Consider the following 15,407-nt stretch of genomic DNA (forward strand, 5'->3'; position numbering starts at 1 on the left):
CTGTCAGGTGGCAGGGGTGGGGAGAGGGATCGGAGCAGTCAGGGGACAGGGAGCAGAGGGATTTAGATGGGTCGGGAGTTCTGGGGGGGGGGGGGGGAGCTGTCAGGGGGTGGAGAGTGGTTGGATGGGGCGTGGGAGTCCCGGGGTCTGTCTGGGGGTGGGGGTGTAGATAAGGGTTGGGGCAGTCAGGGTACAGGTAGGGTCCTAGGGGGCCAGTTAGGATGGGGGGAGGGTCTCAGGAGGGGGCAGTCAGGGGACAAGGAGCGGTGGGAGGGTTGGGGGTTCTGAGGGGGGAAGTGGGAGGGACGGGGCGGGGCTAGGGCAGGATGGGGGAAGGGCTCCTCCCGTCCTCTTTTTTGCTTGCTGAAATATGGTAACCCTAATACACCCAGCCCCTATACCCTCTGGCTCCTGCAACACCCCTGACTTTGCCTTAATTCCTCACTCCTCTGCATTCAAGTCAGGTGGCTCTTCCTTTTCTGCATGGCCTGGAGGCCAGCAGTGGAGCACTGAATGTAAGGGAGAGAGATTCCTTGATCTCAGTTCTGGTACACAGCACCACAGCAGCCCCTAGCAGTGACAGGAGCAGTTAGCAAAAATCCTGCTCAATCCCTTCAGCCCTGAGATGAATGATGTTCAGTGCAGGCAGAAACTTTAGAGACTTCAGCTGCCAAACTCTTACAAGTGTGCCGAGCATGGGCACACGTGTTCTGAGGCTCACGACTTAGCCAGATTTGGATTATTTTTCCACAGAGGCACAGCAAAAGGCACATCTCTGGCACTAGTGTGCTTTCCCCCTCCCACTGTTGCCAAACTTCAAATCCCTGCTTCAAAGCATAGGGTGCTAGGGTTTCTCAGTGCAGCAGCTAGAAGAATTTTTAAACATGAACAAGACAATGTATTTGCATGTCCTGGTTCTTGGAACCAGCCAAACCATTTTTGCTGAAACTTAAAGAAAAAGGAAAAGAAGTCAGCCTGACACACACACCCCCACCATGGAAAATTTTAACCCCAACTTAAAAACTTTGGCAAAGGTATACAACTGAAAGCCAAGTATTATGGGAAATGTTGGGCAACCTTAGCTATAGGCAGCACTACCAGCTCTTTATATAGCAAGTGGCATGATTTGCAAAGGTGTTGAGCACCTGCAGTTCTCATTTGTGTCCTTGATGTCAATGACATCAACAGGAACTACAAATGTTCAGCACCTTTGGAAAAAAGGTCAGGCCAAAAATTTTTTTAATATTCTTGTCCACACAAGACATTGCAGCAATTCAATACTTATTTACAGGTAAATTTGTTGTCGCCACAGCATGTATGTCCATTTGCCCATTTAATTGGGGATTTGTTTTAATAGTGTGTTTTTAATTAAGCTCAGCATTTTTTTATTCTTATTACCCTGAGGCAACATATGTACTTTTTAAAAGATGTCTGAGTAATTTGTCCATGATGATTTTAATTGAGAGTTTACCTCCTAGCAATAATCATGATTTCAGAGATAAGTCACCACTGTAAAGAGGCCTAAAGGCAGAGCCTTGTTCTTGCATCAAGGCAGTAATAATGTAGGCCAGAGCAGACTGAGTGGAACTGCCAGGCTGTAGAGTTTTATTGTTGTTGGACAGAGAACTCTGTCAGATATTGACAAGTTTTATTTCAAGATTTCTTGGTTGTCAGTCCTTCCTTTGGCCTCTTCCAAGAATTCATGATGCTATTTCAATTAAGCAGTGGTGGGTCACTTTTGTCCCAGTGTTCCTAGCCTTTGCTGAGGAATGAGCTGACACCGATCCTGAATTCTGGAGTATTACCCCAAATGATCAGGTTTCAACCCCAATTCATTGTTCAAGCATGTGTCTACAGGCTAACCCCGTATCTGTCCCCAACAAGGAGGAGTACACTGTACTCCAAGAATTCAGAAAGCAAGCGCATGAAAGAGATGCTATCCTACAGTTCTACAGTGAATGCTACTACATGTAAGAGTTGAATGCTGGATCAATTCAAATAGTCCCCACACAAACACACTAAAGAACTTCTATCGCACTATGAATCAGTCAAACTGTGCAGGAAGATTTGCTGCTGGTAAGAATGCTGTTTAACAGAGCGGAGTTTCATTCCTATTCTAAGATCAGGTAGAGCAGAATTTCAGAAATATTCATACTCCAAACATTGGATTGAAAAATATGCCAGCAATATTGCAGATGATGTCAGGAAATACCAAGGGAGGTAACTTCACTACACGTTCTACTTCACAGTACTGCCAAGTTGAAAGTCAATCATCATAGTAGGAGGTAACCCAGGATTTGAGTTTTATTTTTGTGTAGGCCTCCAAATTTAAGTTTATCGTGCAAGGCGATAGATGGGGCAATGAATAAATAAAAGCTATTTTCATGTTTTTTCCCCCCCTACACTTCAATTGTATGCTCTAAATGCATCATATCACCTCGGTTCAGGTTTGGGTTGAAAGTTGAAAAAAAAGCACTTGCCTGAGGGCTTATGTCCCTCTCCTTCATGTCACCACTGAAGTGATACTTCTGGATGCCACAGTTTCTCAGATAATATGTAACCATTGTATGTTCAATACAGGTGACAGCTTGGCCCTGTAGTCTTATGGCATTTTTAGAATGATAATCTTAAAAAGCTTTAGCTCAGCGTATGGTTGTTTGTTTTTAGGTTGAAGTACCAGAAAGCAAACACTTAAAACAAAGTCCCTCTGTAGCATTCTAAGCAGCACACTTAAGTGGATAATTATTTGCTTTTAAAAACTAGACAAGGCATCTTATATGCCAAAGACTGAATTAAAGTAAAATTAGGTTTGATTTTAAAACCAGAATCAGTAAACAAAGTTAGTGACTATTGTACTTTGAATTGTGACTTCTATTTGCAAAACCTCAAATACAACATTGCATTTTGCTTTAGTATCCAAACAGTCACAGCATGAAGGCACGTGGAAATTATACACTGAAAATTTGCCATGTCTCTGCTTGGCTAATGAACAGTAAGCCTTGTCTACACTAGGGAATTTTTACAAAGATTTGCCACTATTGCCAACACTACTTTAGCTGCAGTAGTGCCTAAAACACGGATATGCTGCTCTCGAGCTCTGGCAACAGTATCCAGCTCAGACTTACTTATATTTAACTTATGGTATTGAAGACAAATGCTGGAGCAACATGTATGGTAAGGCTCCCACCTTCACTAAGACCAGTTCAGATCCACTATTGTGTCAGCAGTAGTGAAAGGTTTTTTACATTACCTAGTGAAAAAGATTTAAGATTGTCTACAATGCATCAGAACAGGTGTTCCCAAAATAATCTCCATTAGTAGTTCAAAGAGAAGAACAGGAGTACTTGTGGCACCTTAGAGACTAACAAATTTATTAGAGCATAAGCTTTCGTGGACTACAGCCCACTTCTTCGGATGCATATAGAATGGAACATATATTGAGGAGATATATATACACACACATACAGAGAGCATAAACAGGTGGGAGTTGTCTTACCAACCTGAAGCCTGTCATTAGTAGTTCAGCGGTTAACGCAGAACAATACAGTCTAAGGGCAGGTCTTCACTACGGGGGGAGAGGGAGGGGTCGATTTAAGATACACAAATTCAGCTACGCTATTCGCGTAGCGGAATTCGACGTATCGCAGCCGACTTACCCCGCTGTAGGGACGGCGGCAAAAATCGACCTCTGTGGCTTCCCGTCAATGGCACTTACTCCCACCTCCGCTGGTGGAGTAGGAGCGTCGATTCGGGGATCGACTGTCGCGTCCCATTGGGACGCGATAAATCGATCCCCGAGAGGTCGATTTCTACCCGCCAATTCAGGCGGGTAGTGTAGACCTAGCCCAAGAAGAAGTACAGACTAGTGATCTTGTCCATTAAAAGGGAAATGAGGGCGGGGGGGGGGAGAAAAAAAAAAAACCACACGACACATGAAAAAAGCAGTTTCTAAATATTCAGGTAGTAGTTTGAAAATTTATTACATCTCCATTTATGTAATTTAAAATACTTTGACTAGTCACTTTTTTAATCTCACTAGTGCAACAGAAACCAAGACAATCAGACAGCATAGCCCAGATGTCTTTTCTTGAAAACTGGGAAACCTACAGTAGAGAACAGAATTGGAACAGAAGTGGATGAAGGCAGGCTGAGCAGATGGTTAAACAGTAGTAGTTCTGGCTTCTGAAGAGGCAGTCAGAGTAGAGTGACCAGATGTCCTGTTTTTAAAGGGACAGTCCCATTTTGGGGGACTTTTTCCCTATATTGGTGCCGATTACTCTCCACCCCGTCCCATTTTTTCCCCCACAGTTGCTATCTGCTCACCTTAAGTCAGAGCAGAGACTTTATAGTAACATGAGCCTTCAGCTCCACAACATTTTTAAAGACTTGAGAGTATACAATTAGAGATCAGAAACAGGATAAGATAGCTATTTTGATTACACATGACAGTATTTTGTATGGACATGAGACAAAGTAATAGATTTAAAAACTACTTACTTTCCCCTCCACGAATGTTTTGTTGTGTAGAAACAAGCAAGATCTTTATTTTCCCTAATTATATTCATTTTGTGCCCAGACCTGAAACAAAATAGATCTCATGTTAATACTTATGATCTTAATTAAGACCAAATACAACCACTAATCACCAATATGCTCTAAAATACATGTGATACAAGGATTAAATTCATTTATCTTTCACTCGGGTCTGTTTGCAATTTAAGACCTCCTGAAATACTTGACCACTGCTCAGATTTAGCAACTTGAAGGAATATGGTTTTCAACTATTCACTGGTTGCAGAGTATTAAGTATTCATTTCTTCTCCTCCCTATTACCAGCATGCAATGATCTAAGAGCAGCCAATATTGCGTTACTCCTATCTGCTTAAAAGACACTAGTATTACTGTACGCCCATGACAGTGCACAGAAAACAATCCCCACTTTAATAACTTCCCAAAGAAGGAAGCAAATTTAGTTTTATTGTCTGATATGATTCAGAGGACACAAAATCAAGTATGTTAGGTAAAGAGGACATCTGTTTTCTTAACTGGCTAAAATAATTTCACTCTGGTTACCCTTTGCACAATATAGCTATGAGTGTGTGAGCAGGAGCTGCTTACACACTCATAGCTAATCAATACAATTTAGCCAAGTTCCAGAATATTATTAGTAAGGCTGTCAATTAATCGCAGTTCACTCATGCGATTAACTAAAAAAAAATAAATAGTTATTAATTGCCTTTTTAATTACTTAATATACCAATTGAAATTCATTAAATATTTTTGGAAGTTGTTCTACGTTTTCAGATATATTAATTTTAATTACAACACAAAATACAAAGTGTACATTGCTCACTTTATATTTTTATTACAAATATTTGCACGATAAAAATTAAAATAAATAGTATTTTTCAATTCACCTCATACAAGTACAGCACTGCAATCGCTATCGTGAAAGTGCAACTTACAAATGTAGATTTTTTATTACATAACCACATTCAAAAACAAAACAGTGCAAAACTTTAGAGCCTACAAGTTCCCTCAGTCCTATTTCTTGTTCAGCCAGTCGCTAAAACAAACAAGTTTGTTTGGATTTACAGGAGATAATGCTGCCTGCTTTTTACAATGTCACCAGAAAGCAGGGCCAACGAGGGGGCTTGGGGGGGGGGGGGGGGGTAGAAAGCCAGTACAAAATTACTGGGGCCCAGCAGTCCAGGAGGGGGCCCGGAGCCCGGCTCCCCCGCACTCTTGTCGGCCCTGTTTAGCTGGTCCGCCCTTGCTGGGGAGCCCGAAAAAATTCCGGGCCTGGCTTCCCCTCGCCCCCTCATCAGCCCTGTTTTGCCAGTCCGCCCTTGCTGGGGGGGCCCGAAAAATTTTTTTCACCAGGTCCCGAACCCACTCTCGGCAGCCCTGCCAGGAAGTGAGAACTGATATTCACATGGGACTTTTGTAGCCGGCATTGCAAGGTATTTACGTGCCAGATATGCTAAACATTCATATGCCCCTTCATGCTTTGACCACCATTCCAGAGGACATGCTTCTGGAGCGGATGATACTCGTTAAAAAAAGTGTTAATTAAATTTGTGACTCGTTGGGGGAGAATTGTATATCTCCAGCTCTGTTTTACCTGCAGTCTGCCATATATTTCATGTTATAGCAATCTCTGATGACTACTCAGCACGTTGTTCATTTTAAGAACACTTTCACTGCAGATTTGACAAAATGCAAAGATACCAATGTGAGATTTCTAAAGATAGCTAACAGCACTCGACCCAAGGTTTAAGAATCTGAAGTGCCTTCCAAAATCTGAGAGGGATGAGGTGTGGAGCATGCTTTCAGAAGTCTTAAAAGAGCAACACTCGGATGCGGAAACTATAGAACCTGAACCACCAAAAAAAGAAAATCAACCTTCTGCTGGTGGCATCTGACTCAGATGATGAAAATGAACATGTGTCGGTCCTCACTGCTTTGGAGGAGAGCCCATCATCAGCATGGACGCATGTCCTCTGGAATGGTGGTTGAAGCATGAAGAGACATAGGAATCTTTGGCGCATCTGGCATGTAAATATCTTGCGACACCGACTACAACAGTGCCATGAGAACGCCTGTTCTCACTTTCAGGTGACATTGTGAACAAGAAGTGGGCAGCATTATTGCCTGCAAATGTAAACAACCAAACTTGTTTGTCTGAGCGACTGGTTGAACAAGAAATAGGACTGAATGGACTGGTAGGCTTTAAAGTTTTACATCGGCATTCAAGAATAAAACAGTTTTTTTCCTACATAAGTCTACATTTGCAAGTTCAACTTTCATGATAAAGAGACTGCACTATAGTGCTCGTATTAGGTGAATTGGAAAATACTATTTCTTTTGTTTTTTATAGTGCAAATATTTGTAATAAAAATATAAAGTGAGCACTGTACACTTTGTATTCTGTGTTGTAATTGAAATCAATATATTTGAAAATGTAGAAAACATCCAAAACTATTTAAATAAATGATATTCTATTATTTACATTGCAATTAATTGCATGATTAATCACAATTTTTTTTTAATTGCTTGACAGCCCTGACAGAACTAAAGGGGAGGAAACAGCTTTATTTTCCTATTCCAGGGTGAGTCTGGATCAAAGATGACAGCATTTTTACTTGTTAACTGAGCATATTTGATGGAAAAAACTGAGGAAGGAAGAATCTCTCAAGATCAGAGAACTCTAATGATTACCGACCTATCTTGTAAATACTACGTGATTAGATACTATATAACATTTACTTTTAAATACTCAATATAAACTAAGTTTTAAAGTAGGTTACCACAACTAACTAGACTTTGGGTTTCCTATGCCACCTATCATAGCAGTTAAACACTAGAAGATACTAGAGACACTAAGGCCATGTCTTCACTGCTGAAAGAGGTATATTTTACCTGGAAGTTACTAACATGCATGAGCTATTCCAAGCTAAAAATACAATGAAGACAAGGCACTTTAGTTTTACTGCAAGGTAAACTAGGTGAAGTCAGCACAAGAATCCCCCCCAATCATAAATGGCATTAGAAGACAGCTAAAAAGTTTAATATCAGAAAAGAATTTATTTTCTGTGGAAGCAATTATTACAGGGATGTTACACAGTCATGAATGGAAGGACATGTCATCCTGAATTAAACAAGGTATCTCTGCATAAGTGTGGTCCACACTGGGAAATTTTTAGAACTCCTGAATGGAAAAAAAGGCACATCATTACTAGGTATGCAGACCCAAACCTGATGAGGAATTTGGGGCACTGTCCTTAAAAAAAAAAAAAAAAAAAAAAAAAAAGCACTTAAATGACTCGGAAGCCTAAATTCCATTTTCAAAAGTGACTTCAGCACTTAATTCATTGAAAGTCAATGGGACTTAGGAGCCTAGGTCACTTTTGAAAATGTTACACCTTACAAAAAGAATTTAGAGTCATGAAAAGTAATACATGCCCTATTTATGGGTAAGCATAGGAAAATAAATGCACCTGAATTGAAGTGCCAGTATAATGAGGTCTGATTTGCCTGTATTTTATATATATAAAAATATCTTAGTATGAAATAGTGATAAGATTAAGCACTGCAGATCTGTGAATTTCTTGCAATTCTTATGGCCACTTTTCAGAGAACTAGGTATTCTCTATTCTATCCAAATGGATAGAATCAAGATATTAGCCTTCACATTTCCCTTCCCACACCTTCACAATTTTCTTGCCATCACTCAGTGTTATTGATCATTTAGGTTGTAAGCTCCTCAGGGCAGGGGCAAGGCAGGCAAAGTCCTAGTCCTATAAGCCTACATGCATACCTATGAACATGTATCTATATACTTGATATGTTATTTACATTTCTAATTTACCTTAGATAAGCAAGTACTTAAAATCAGGAGCAGAATCAAGACTAAACTGTGGGAAATATTTCACTAAATCTCAGATGCAACACCATGAAGTAGTCTAATATCAGCTCTATCAAACAGTATCCAAGGGCTGAACAGTATCTATGCTGGCATATTAGTTTAGGGAACAAGTCTCAAATCTATGGAGTTCTTCACGGCTCCCACTGATATTAAAGCAGTTCAGTGACATTCATCAAATTGATATATTCCTAACCATGAATTAGCTCAAGAGAAGATGAATCATTTGTTTAATACACCTCTGGCTACATACATCCATTCTTTCAATCTTACCAAACAGCACATTTTAAGGGAAATATTCAGGTTACATGGCCCATGGGCAATTTACTCCAGAAGTTATTTATTCAAGCATCTATTGACACAAGCCAATAAAAGTTAGGATAATGAGAACCGAGTTAGTGAATTGAAGACTGAGTTATATATCATTTTGATTTTCTTGGCTTTTGTCTCAGCATGTTACAACTTTGATGTGATTCTTTTTTATTATTTTAATGAAAATATCGAACACAGCCATAAACTGCTCTCACAAATGTTTGCTACTGGGATACTTAGCAGTTTTAGTAAGGTTTTCTGCACATAAATACTAGAACAATCTTTTGGAACCATCCAATAGCCATCCACAGCAACTGTTTTCTGAATGTAAAAAGGTATATGTACTTCAGGAAAAAAACCTCCAACATAAGTTTATTTGGCCTTGATATGGACTGTTTGCTTGTCAGTAGTCTGCAGCAAGGAGATTTAGAAGCAGTTAATTTTTCCTAATATCTAATCTACGGATAGTTAAGCACTTGAGCAGGTTTCCAAGGTGGTTGTGGAATCTGCACCACTGGAGGTTTTGAACACTTGCCAGGGATGGTCTAAATATACCTGTCACTGCCACAGCAGAAGGGGATGGATTAGATGATCACTCCAGGTCCCTTCCAGCTCTACTTTTCTATCATTCTTTGACAAGACCAGAATTCATTTTCCAATTTTAAGCTTCCTACCAACTCAGCAAGAACTGAAAGGGGAACTGTAACTCCTGTCACTAGACAAAGTTCTCTGGAAAGCAGACTCTCCATGCCCCTCGGATCTCATCAAGTGAGAATATGGAATAATTGTAGCTGTACCTTCCCTACCTGAAAGGCTAAGGTACTCTAAAGATTGTGAGTTGCTCAGATACTCGTGGCTAAATCTGAGAGGCAGAAGGTAAGTCAGCAGGAGAGTTCCTCCCCTTAACACAGCACACAGTGTAGACTTCAGTTTTGTAACGTACGTAACTGAAGTAGCGTAACTTAGGTCAACTTACAGCTTTAGTGTAGACCGGTCCTATAATAATGGGGGCAATATAAGTACATGACAGACAAATTTACCAAAGCATAGGTGATAACAGCTAAGTAGGGGTGCACTATATTGCATACACAGTCACTGCAAGATCATGCTCATCTTATCCACCCTCCCCTGCATCCAGTAGTTACATTCACCTGTTGCATCTTGTCAGTTACAAAAAAGGTTTTAATCTGACAAGAGATTCTCTTAATACCAGAAATGTTCAGACTTTTTGTCTAAAAGCAAAGCTTCATTGTTGCCAGTCTAACACTTTCTTTCAGTAGGTTTCTACAGTGCCTAAAGCACAACTGGGATCTGATCGGAACAGGTGCTTTCAGGGACCACTGTAATCCATACAATTATCCGCCACAGTTTAAGTGTTGGAGGCCAGAAAACTACTGAAACCTAGCTCAGTTGCATGTAATAGTAGTGCTATCACCTACACCAGCTTCAACTTGGCATCTAGTTTTATTTTTGTTAAAGTGAAGTATGGAATATTCCACTTGTTTCCACAGGCATTTTCTAAAGCACTCTCCAGGTTTTATAAACTACTGTATGGAAGTTACACAAGCTTCCCACAAGACCAAGAAAGTTTATTTAGCAATATTTTGCAGTAACAGTATTGTAAGAATGAATGAAATATTGGGAAAAGGGAGACTTGCATTTTCCTTGCACTGCATACAGTACTGAGTTAATAAGATACTAGTGTCATGTATCTATTACAAAGGGTCTAATAGAGTTTAAAAGTTGCGTGTTCCCTGCCTTAAGATTTTTACATAAAACACTCACCAGTGGGTTGCACCTATACAAACCATCACTAATTTTAACCCTTCTGTTCCATTTTAATTTTGCAACACTGTACACCATCAGGTGTTGGCCAAGACTGGAAAGGGATCTTTGTTTAGGTTTTTATTTTAGAAAGGGAAGTCTGCTGATAACTCATTTTTCTAATACTATGGTTAGAAACTAGGGCCCTGAGCCTCCAAACACTCAAATATAAGTACTTCACATTCATGAGTAGTTCCATTGAATTCAATGGAAGAGTTCTCAAGCATAAGTTACTCATGCGCTTGAACTGGAGCCTAAATTTGAACCACCAGTGAAACCAATTTTTTTTTTTTTACTCCCCAAAAGCCTATTTCTATGCTATTTCAATCTTTTATATCTCAAAGTGACATGTTTAGTATTTGCATTACAGTAGCAAGTAGGGGCCTACTAAGATTGTAGAGTGCCTACTACTGCAGGACCCCAAACAGTAAGATGGTGGTCTTCAAAAAGAGTATACAATCTAAATACACAAGCCAGACACAAGGTGGGGAAAGGGCAACATACAAACAAAGCCAATGGTTTGCAGGTATCATACTTGTGTAACAATTTTTTATTATGTAATATTGGGGTGAAATAAATAAAGTGTACTGTAAGGCATCAGTGGGAGACAAGGGAAGATAGGAAGGGATTACTTAAAAGAAGTAACAAAAGAAGAGAGCAAGACTGAGCAGAGGATGGAGTAGACAATTGAGACCAGCTGGAAAGAGGCTTAAGTGAAGAGACTGAGGGAGGGGATAGGAATAGGCTTTCTAAAATGATCTGCATACTTGATCCTTTATTCCGTTTTAAATTAGGAAAGTCAAAATACAGATAGACTATACGTTCATTCCAGGTAAACAGATGTTTGTCAACAGACATGGGCTGGAACCTCTTTAGTCTATCCTCTACCCTGCAAGGATCATTAAAGATCTAAAGCCAAACAAACAGTTTATGGCACCTTTCGAAGATAGAGATACTGCTTAAAGCAGTAAGTCATATAAACAAAGTGCTTTTTGTACTGAGCATTCTGCTTTTTAATGGTGTTGGTTCCCTCTATACAATTATAAGAGACAAGACTTTGAAAAGTAACAATTTCCTTTTCACAGAGTCCCTTAAGAAATACCAGAAAATTTCAACGGTTTTGTCTAAAAGCAAGCTTCATTTCTGCCAAGTCTCTTAAGTATCATCCTAGCTACCACTCCCCTTTGTGCAACACTCCTTTCTCCCACTACTGTGCTGAATTATTTACTTTCAAAAGTAAAATAAACCTATACTCCCACTGCACCTCTCAGGCAAGCCTTTACCACTTCATGTTTTTAAAAACAGCAGCCTGTTTCATTCATGAGTTGATGTTTAAAAAGAAATAAACCCAACTATTTGAAAATCCAATATTGCTTGTCTCTTACTGTATACCAGGTCGGCAACCTTTCACAAGTGGCATGCCGAGTCTTCATTTATTCACTCTAATTTAAGGTTTCGCATGCAAGTAATACATTTTAACGTTATAGAAGGTCTCTTTCTACAAGTCTATAATATATAACTAAACTATTGTTGTTTGTAAAGCAAATAAGGTTTTTAAAATGTTTAAGAAGCTTCATTTAAAAATTAAATTAAAATGCAGAGCTCCCCAGACCGGTGGCCAGGACCCAGGTAGTGTGAGTGCCACTGAAAATCAGCTTGCATGCCGCCTTTGGCACGTGTGCCATAGGTTGCCTACCCCTGCTATATACTGTGGATTTTAAAAGTTACTGGTGCAGCCCAAAATTCTTTCACGAAAAATACATGAAAAAAGATCAAAATATTTTGGGTTATAATTCATGTGTGGAAAAAGGATAACTAGATACAAAATGGCGAGACTATCAAACAAACTATGATCTTAAATAGATATTTTTCAATAATTAATATTACAAATTTAGTTGCCTGGGGAAGGATGAAGACTAGTGTGGATTATTTTATTTTTATTTAAAAAGGAGGTATAGAGTTGCAAGCTTTCCATTATTAATTTAAGTTGTAGTGATAGGTTCCAAAATTTGTTTAAATGATGTTTCAGATCTTTTATCTAACATCTATGTAGGCCACATAAATTAAGACTTTGTTACTATGAAGTTATTCATTTGTACATATTTGGATTTATTAAGGTTTATAGATGAGTATTGATTAAAATTTATGTATGAAGTTACTAAAGTAAGATCTGAAGTTTTTTTAAAGTGATACTCATCAGATCTCCTTAGTTTGATATCACTTATGGTCAAAGCTTCAGATTTGACCATTAAGAAGAACTGTTCCTGAAATGCCAAGAGTTTGAACATTCAGAAGATACTCAATGATTCAATCCCTGAGACAAGTAAGTACATGGAAAGTATAATCCTAGACCATTCAAAGGGAACAGGATTTATTGTTTTTTTAAAACTAAGCTGCTTTATGGAGATATAAGGAGAATGAGAGCAGCAGCAAACAAAACAAAGAGAATAATTTGGAAAAATGTTCATAGGTTATGTAGAGAAAGTGTTTAGTTTATGAATCTTTAAGCATTATCTTTCCATTTGCAGCAAGTTGAATATGATTTATCAGAGAAGTTTAAATGTTCACCCGAATGTATTACTGGTGTTATGGTTTAGAATTTGGCCCCCTACAACAAACACAGATTAGACCAAACTTCAAGTTAATGAACTCATCTGGGCTAAAACCCAGTATAATTTAGCATTTAAATAACCTATTTTTTTTTTATTTTTAGAAATGAGCACTGGCAAAATGCTGTTACTAAATTAAGTAGTGGTTTAAAAGATAGTGAGAGGAGTAGCTCCTCACATCCCCTCGACTTGAAATTCATGGATGAAATCAGAATCACTCATGCTCCCACCCCCTAGATTTCATATAGAACATAGATACCACCACCAACAGAAACAAATAATTCATCCCCAAAACTTAAATCTTCCTAAAAATAAACTGAAGCAGAGGCTCACGATTTACAAGACTGAAGAAGGGAAACAGGAAAAGAGACTTCCTGAAATAATCATTAACACCAAGAAATGAGACTAAATAACGGTAAGAAGAGAAACATTTACTCAATTTTATCTTCTCAGCCTTTCTGGCAAAAGTCTAACTTGTGTGCAAGGAAGAGGAGAAGGGCACAAAGGAGATTGCTTGAAGATTAATCTGAAAGACGTGTTTTCAGTTCCCTCAAACGGTGGAGGATTTAGTTGTGTATGAAGATTTTATTTAGTCTCAATTACCATCATTTCACATCCCCTAGCTGAAATCTTTCCCCAAAGTTGAGAGCAACAGTTCCTAAGAGCAAGAGCAGGTTCTCCCCCTCCAACATCATCTACAGTTCACAGTGGAAAAGCTGAACAAACTTTCAAATGACCTGGAACATTTGATGTAGGAAGGGATGCAAACTCATCCCTGAACTGAAAGGGCTGAAAGGAGAATGCACATTTCCAGGTAGATCATATGAACTAAAATTACATTTCTCTAGCTTGTCCTCTTCAGAGCTACTGCTGAAGCCTGAAGTCCAATTTCCTGTTGAGAACAGAGACCCCCTCACCAATAAGTCACCCACCCTCAAGTTATTTCTAGAGTGTACCATGGTGTCCAAAGACTTTGATCTTGCTGTGGTGGGAGGGGGAAAAAGAGGTGAAGGGCAAAAACAAACACTAAGAGTGGTTATTAGTCTCCTCTGAAGAAGAAGATGCAGATTTTGCCAAGCATCCACTAACTCCTCTCCTCGGGGATAAAACTGATTCAGACAACACTGGGAGGAGCAGATTCTGCTGTGGGTTACCGTCTCTGGGAAAAGGAAAGTTGGGGAGGAGTTTTTGACAAGTGTCACAGCCTCTTTCAGAGGGGGAAGGAAGGAGGGAGAAAGAGAGGATTTCGTTCGGTGTATGACAGCCCTCCCAGTGCCATCCTCCTCCAGGTGAGGCAGGAGGTGTATATGAGCCTCCTCTTTCCCACCCCCTCCAAATGGGGCAGGAGGGGGTGAGGTGCTGGGGCAAGGAGGGGGTATGACAGCCACCCCGGGGCAGGAAGGGATGAATGGCCGGTGAGTGTGTGACAAGCGGGAGTCACACACGCTCCGAGCGAGTCAGGCGCAGGCCGGACACCCGGGATCCCGCTGCTGCACGCAAGCGCTGAGCCCCGAGGGATTTACCTGGCCGAAGAGCTGCGTTGCCCGGACTCCCCCAGCCTGGCTGCCACCCGGCCGCAGCCGGCGCTGAAGATAACGGCGGCGGGCAGACCCAGAAGCTGCTGCCGTCGCCGAGCGCAGCGCCTAGGCTGCAGCGGCTGCGCCCCGTTTCTCTAAAGCCTCTCAGAGTCTCGCGCTGGAGGCCGCCATTTTCACTCCGGCAGCGAAACGCCTTCTATGCGCAAGCACAGTCGGTTCCCACACTGTCACGAGACCCTGTCAGCTGACTCTCCCCGGCCCTTTTCCCGTCGCGAAACCGCCCCTCCCTTACCGAGCAGCAGCCTACATGCGCATGCGCAAATCGGGGAGCAGCAGTGAGTGGGCAGGGCACAGAGGGGAGGATCTGGGGGAGGGCTCAGTGAGTGGGCGGGGCACAAAGGCGACGGGCTGGGGGAGGGCTCAGTGAGTGGGTGGGGCACAGTGGGTGCTTGGGAGCGCTCGGTGAGTGAGCTGGGCGCAGAGGGGAGGGACTGGGGAGGGCTCAGTGAGTGGGCGGGGCACAGAGGGGAGGGACTGGAGGGGGGCTTAGTGAGTGGGCAGGGCACAGAGGGGAGGAGCTGCGAGAGGGCTCAGTGATTGGGCAGGGCACAGAGGGGAGGGACTGGGGAGGGCTCAGTGATTGGGCAGGGCACAGAGGGGAAGGGCTGGGGAGGGCTCAGTGAAAGGTTGGGGCACAGA

The 15,407-nt window shown here is 41.0% G+C and overlaps 1 protein-coding gene across 2 annotated transcripts in view; it reads right to left on the reverse strand.

Annotated features, from left to right (window-relative positions):
• Positions 1 to 14,935, reverse strand: part of DNAJC13 (DnaJ heat shock protein family (Hsp40) member C13) — a 101,514-nt gene extending 86,579 nt beyond the window's left edge. Inside the window, exons 1-2 of one of the 2 annotated variants that reach the window (XR_008443974.1) lie at positions 14,694 to 14,935; positions 4,498 to 4,578 (exon numbers count right to left, since the gene is read on the reverse strand). Coding sequence is in view for 1 of the 2 variants with exons in the window: in XM_054019670.1 (XP_053875645.1) it covers positions 4,498 to 4,565 (68 nt within the window). In the remaining variant the exon portion in view is untranslated. The remainder of the gene's footprint in view (positions 1 to 4,497; positions 4,579 to 14,693) is intronic. The other variant, XM_054019670.1, reaches the window with a different exon arrangement.
• Between the last annotated feature and the right edge of the window lie 472 nt (positions 14,936 to 15,407).

Source organism: Malaclemys terrapin, chromosome 2 (assembly GCF_027887155.1).
Source record: "Malaclemys terrapin pileata isolate rMalTer1 chromosome 2, rMalTer1.hap1, whole genome shotgun sequence".
Classification (NCBI taxonomy): domain Eukaryota; kingdom Metazoa; phylum Chordata; order Testudines; family Emydidae; genus Malaclemys; species Malaclemys terrapin.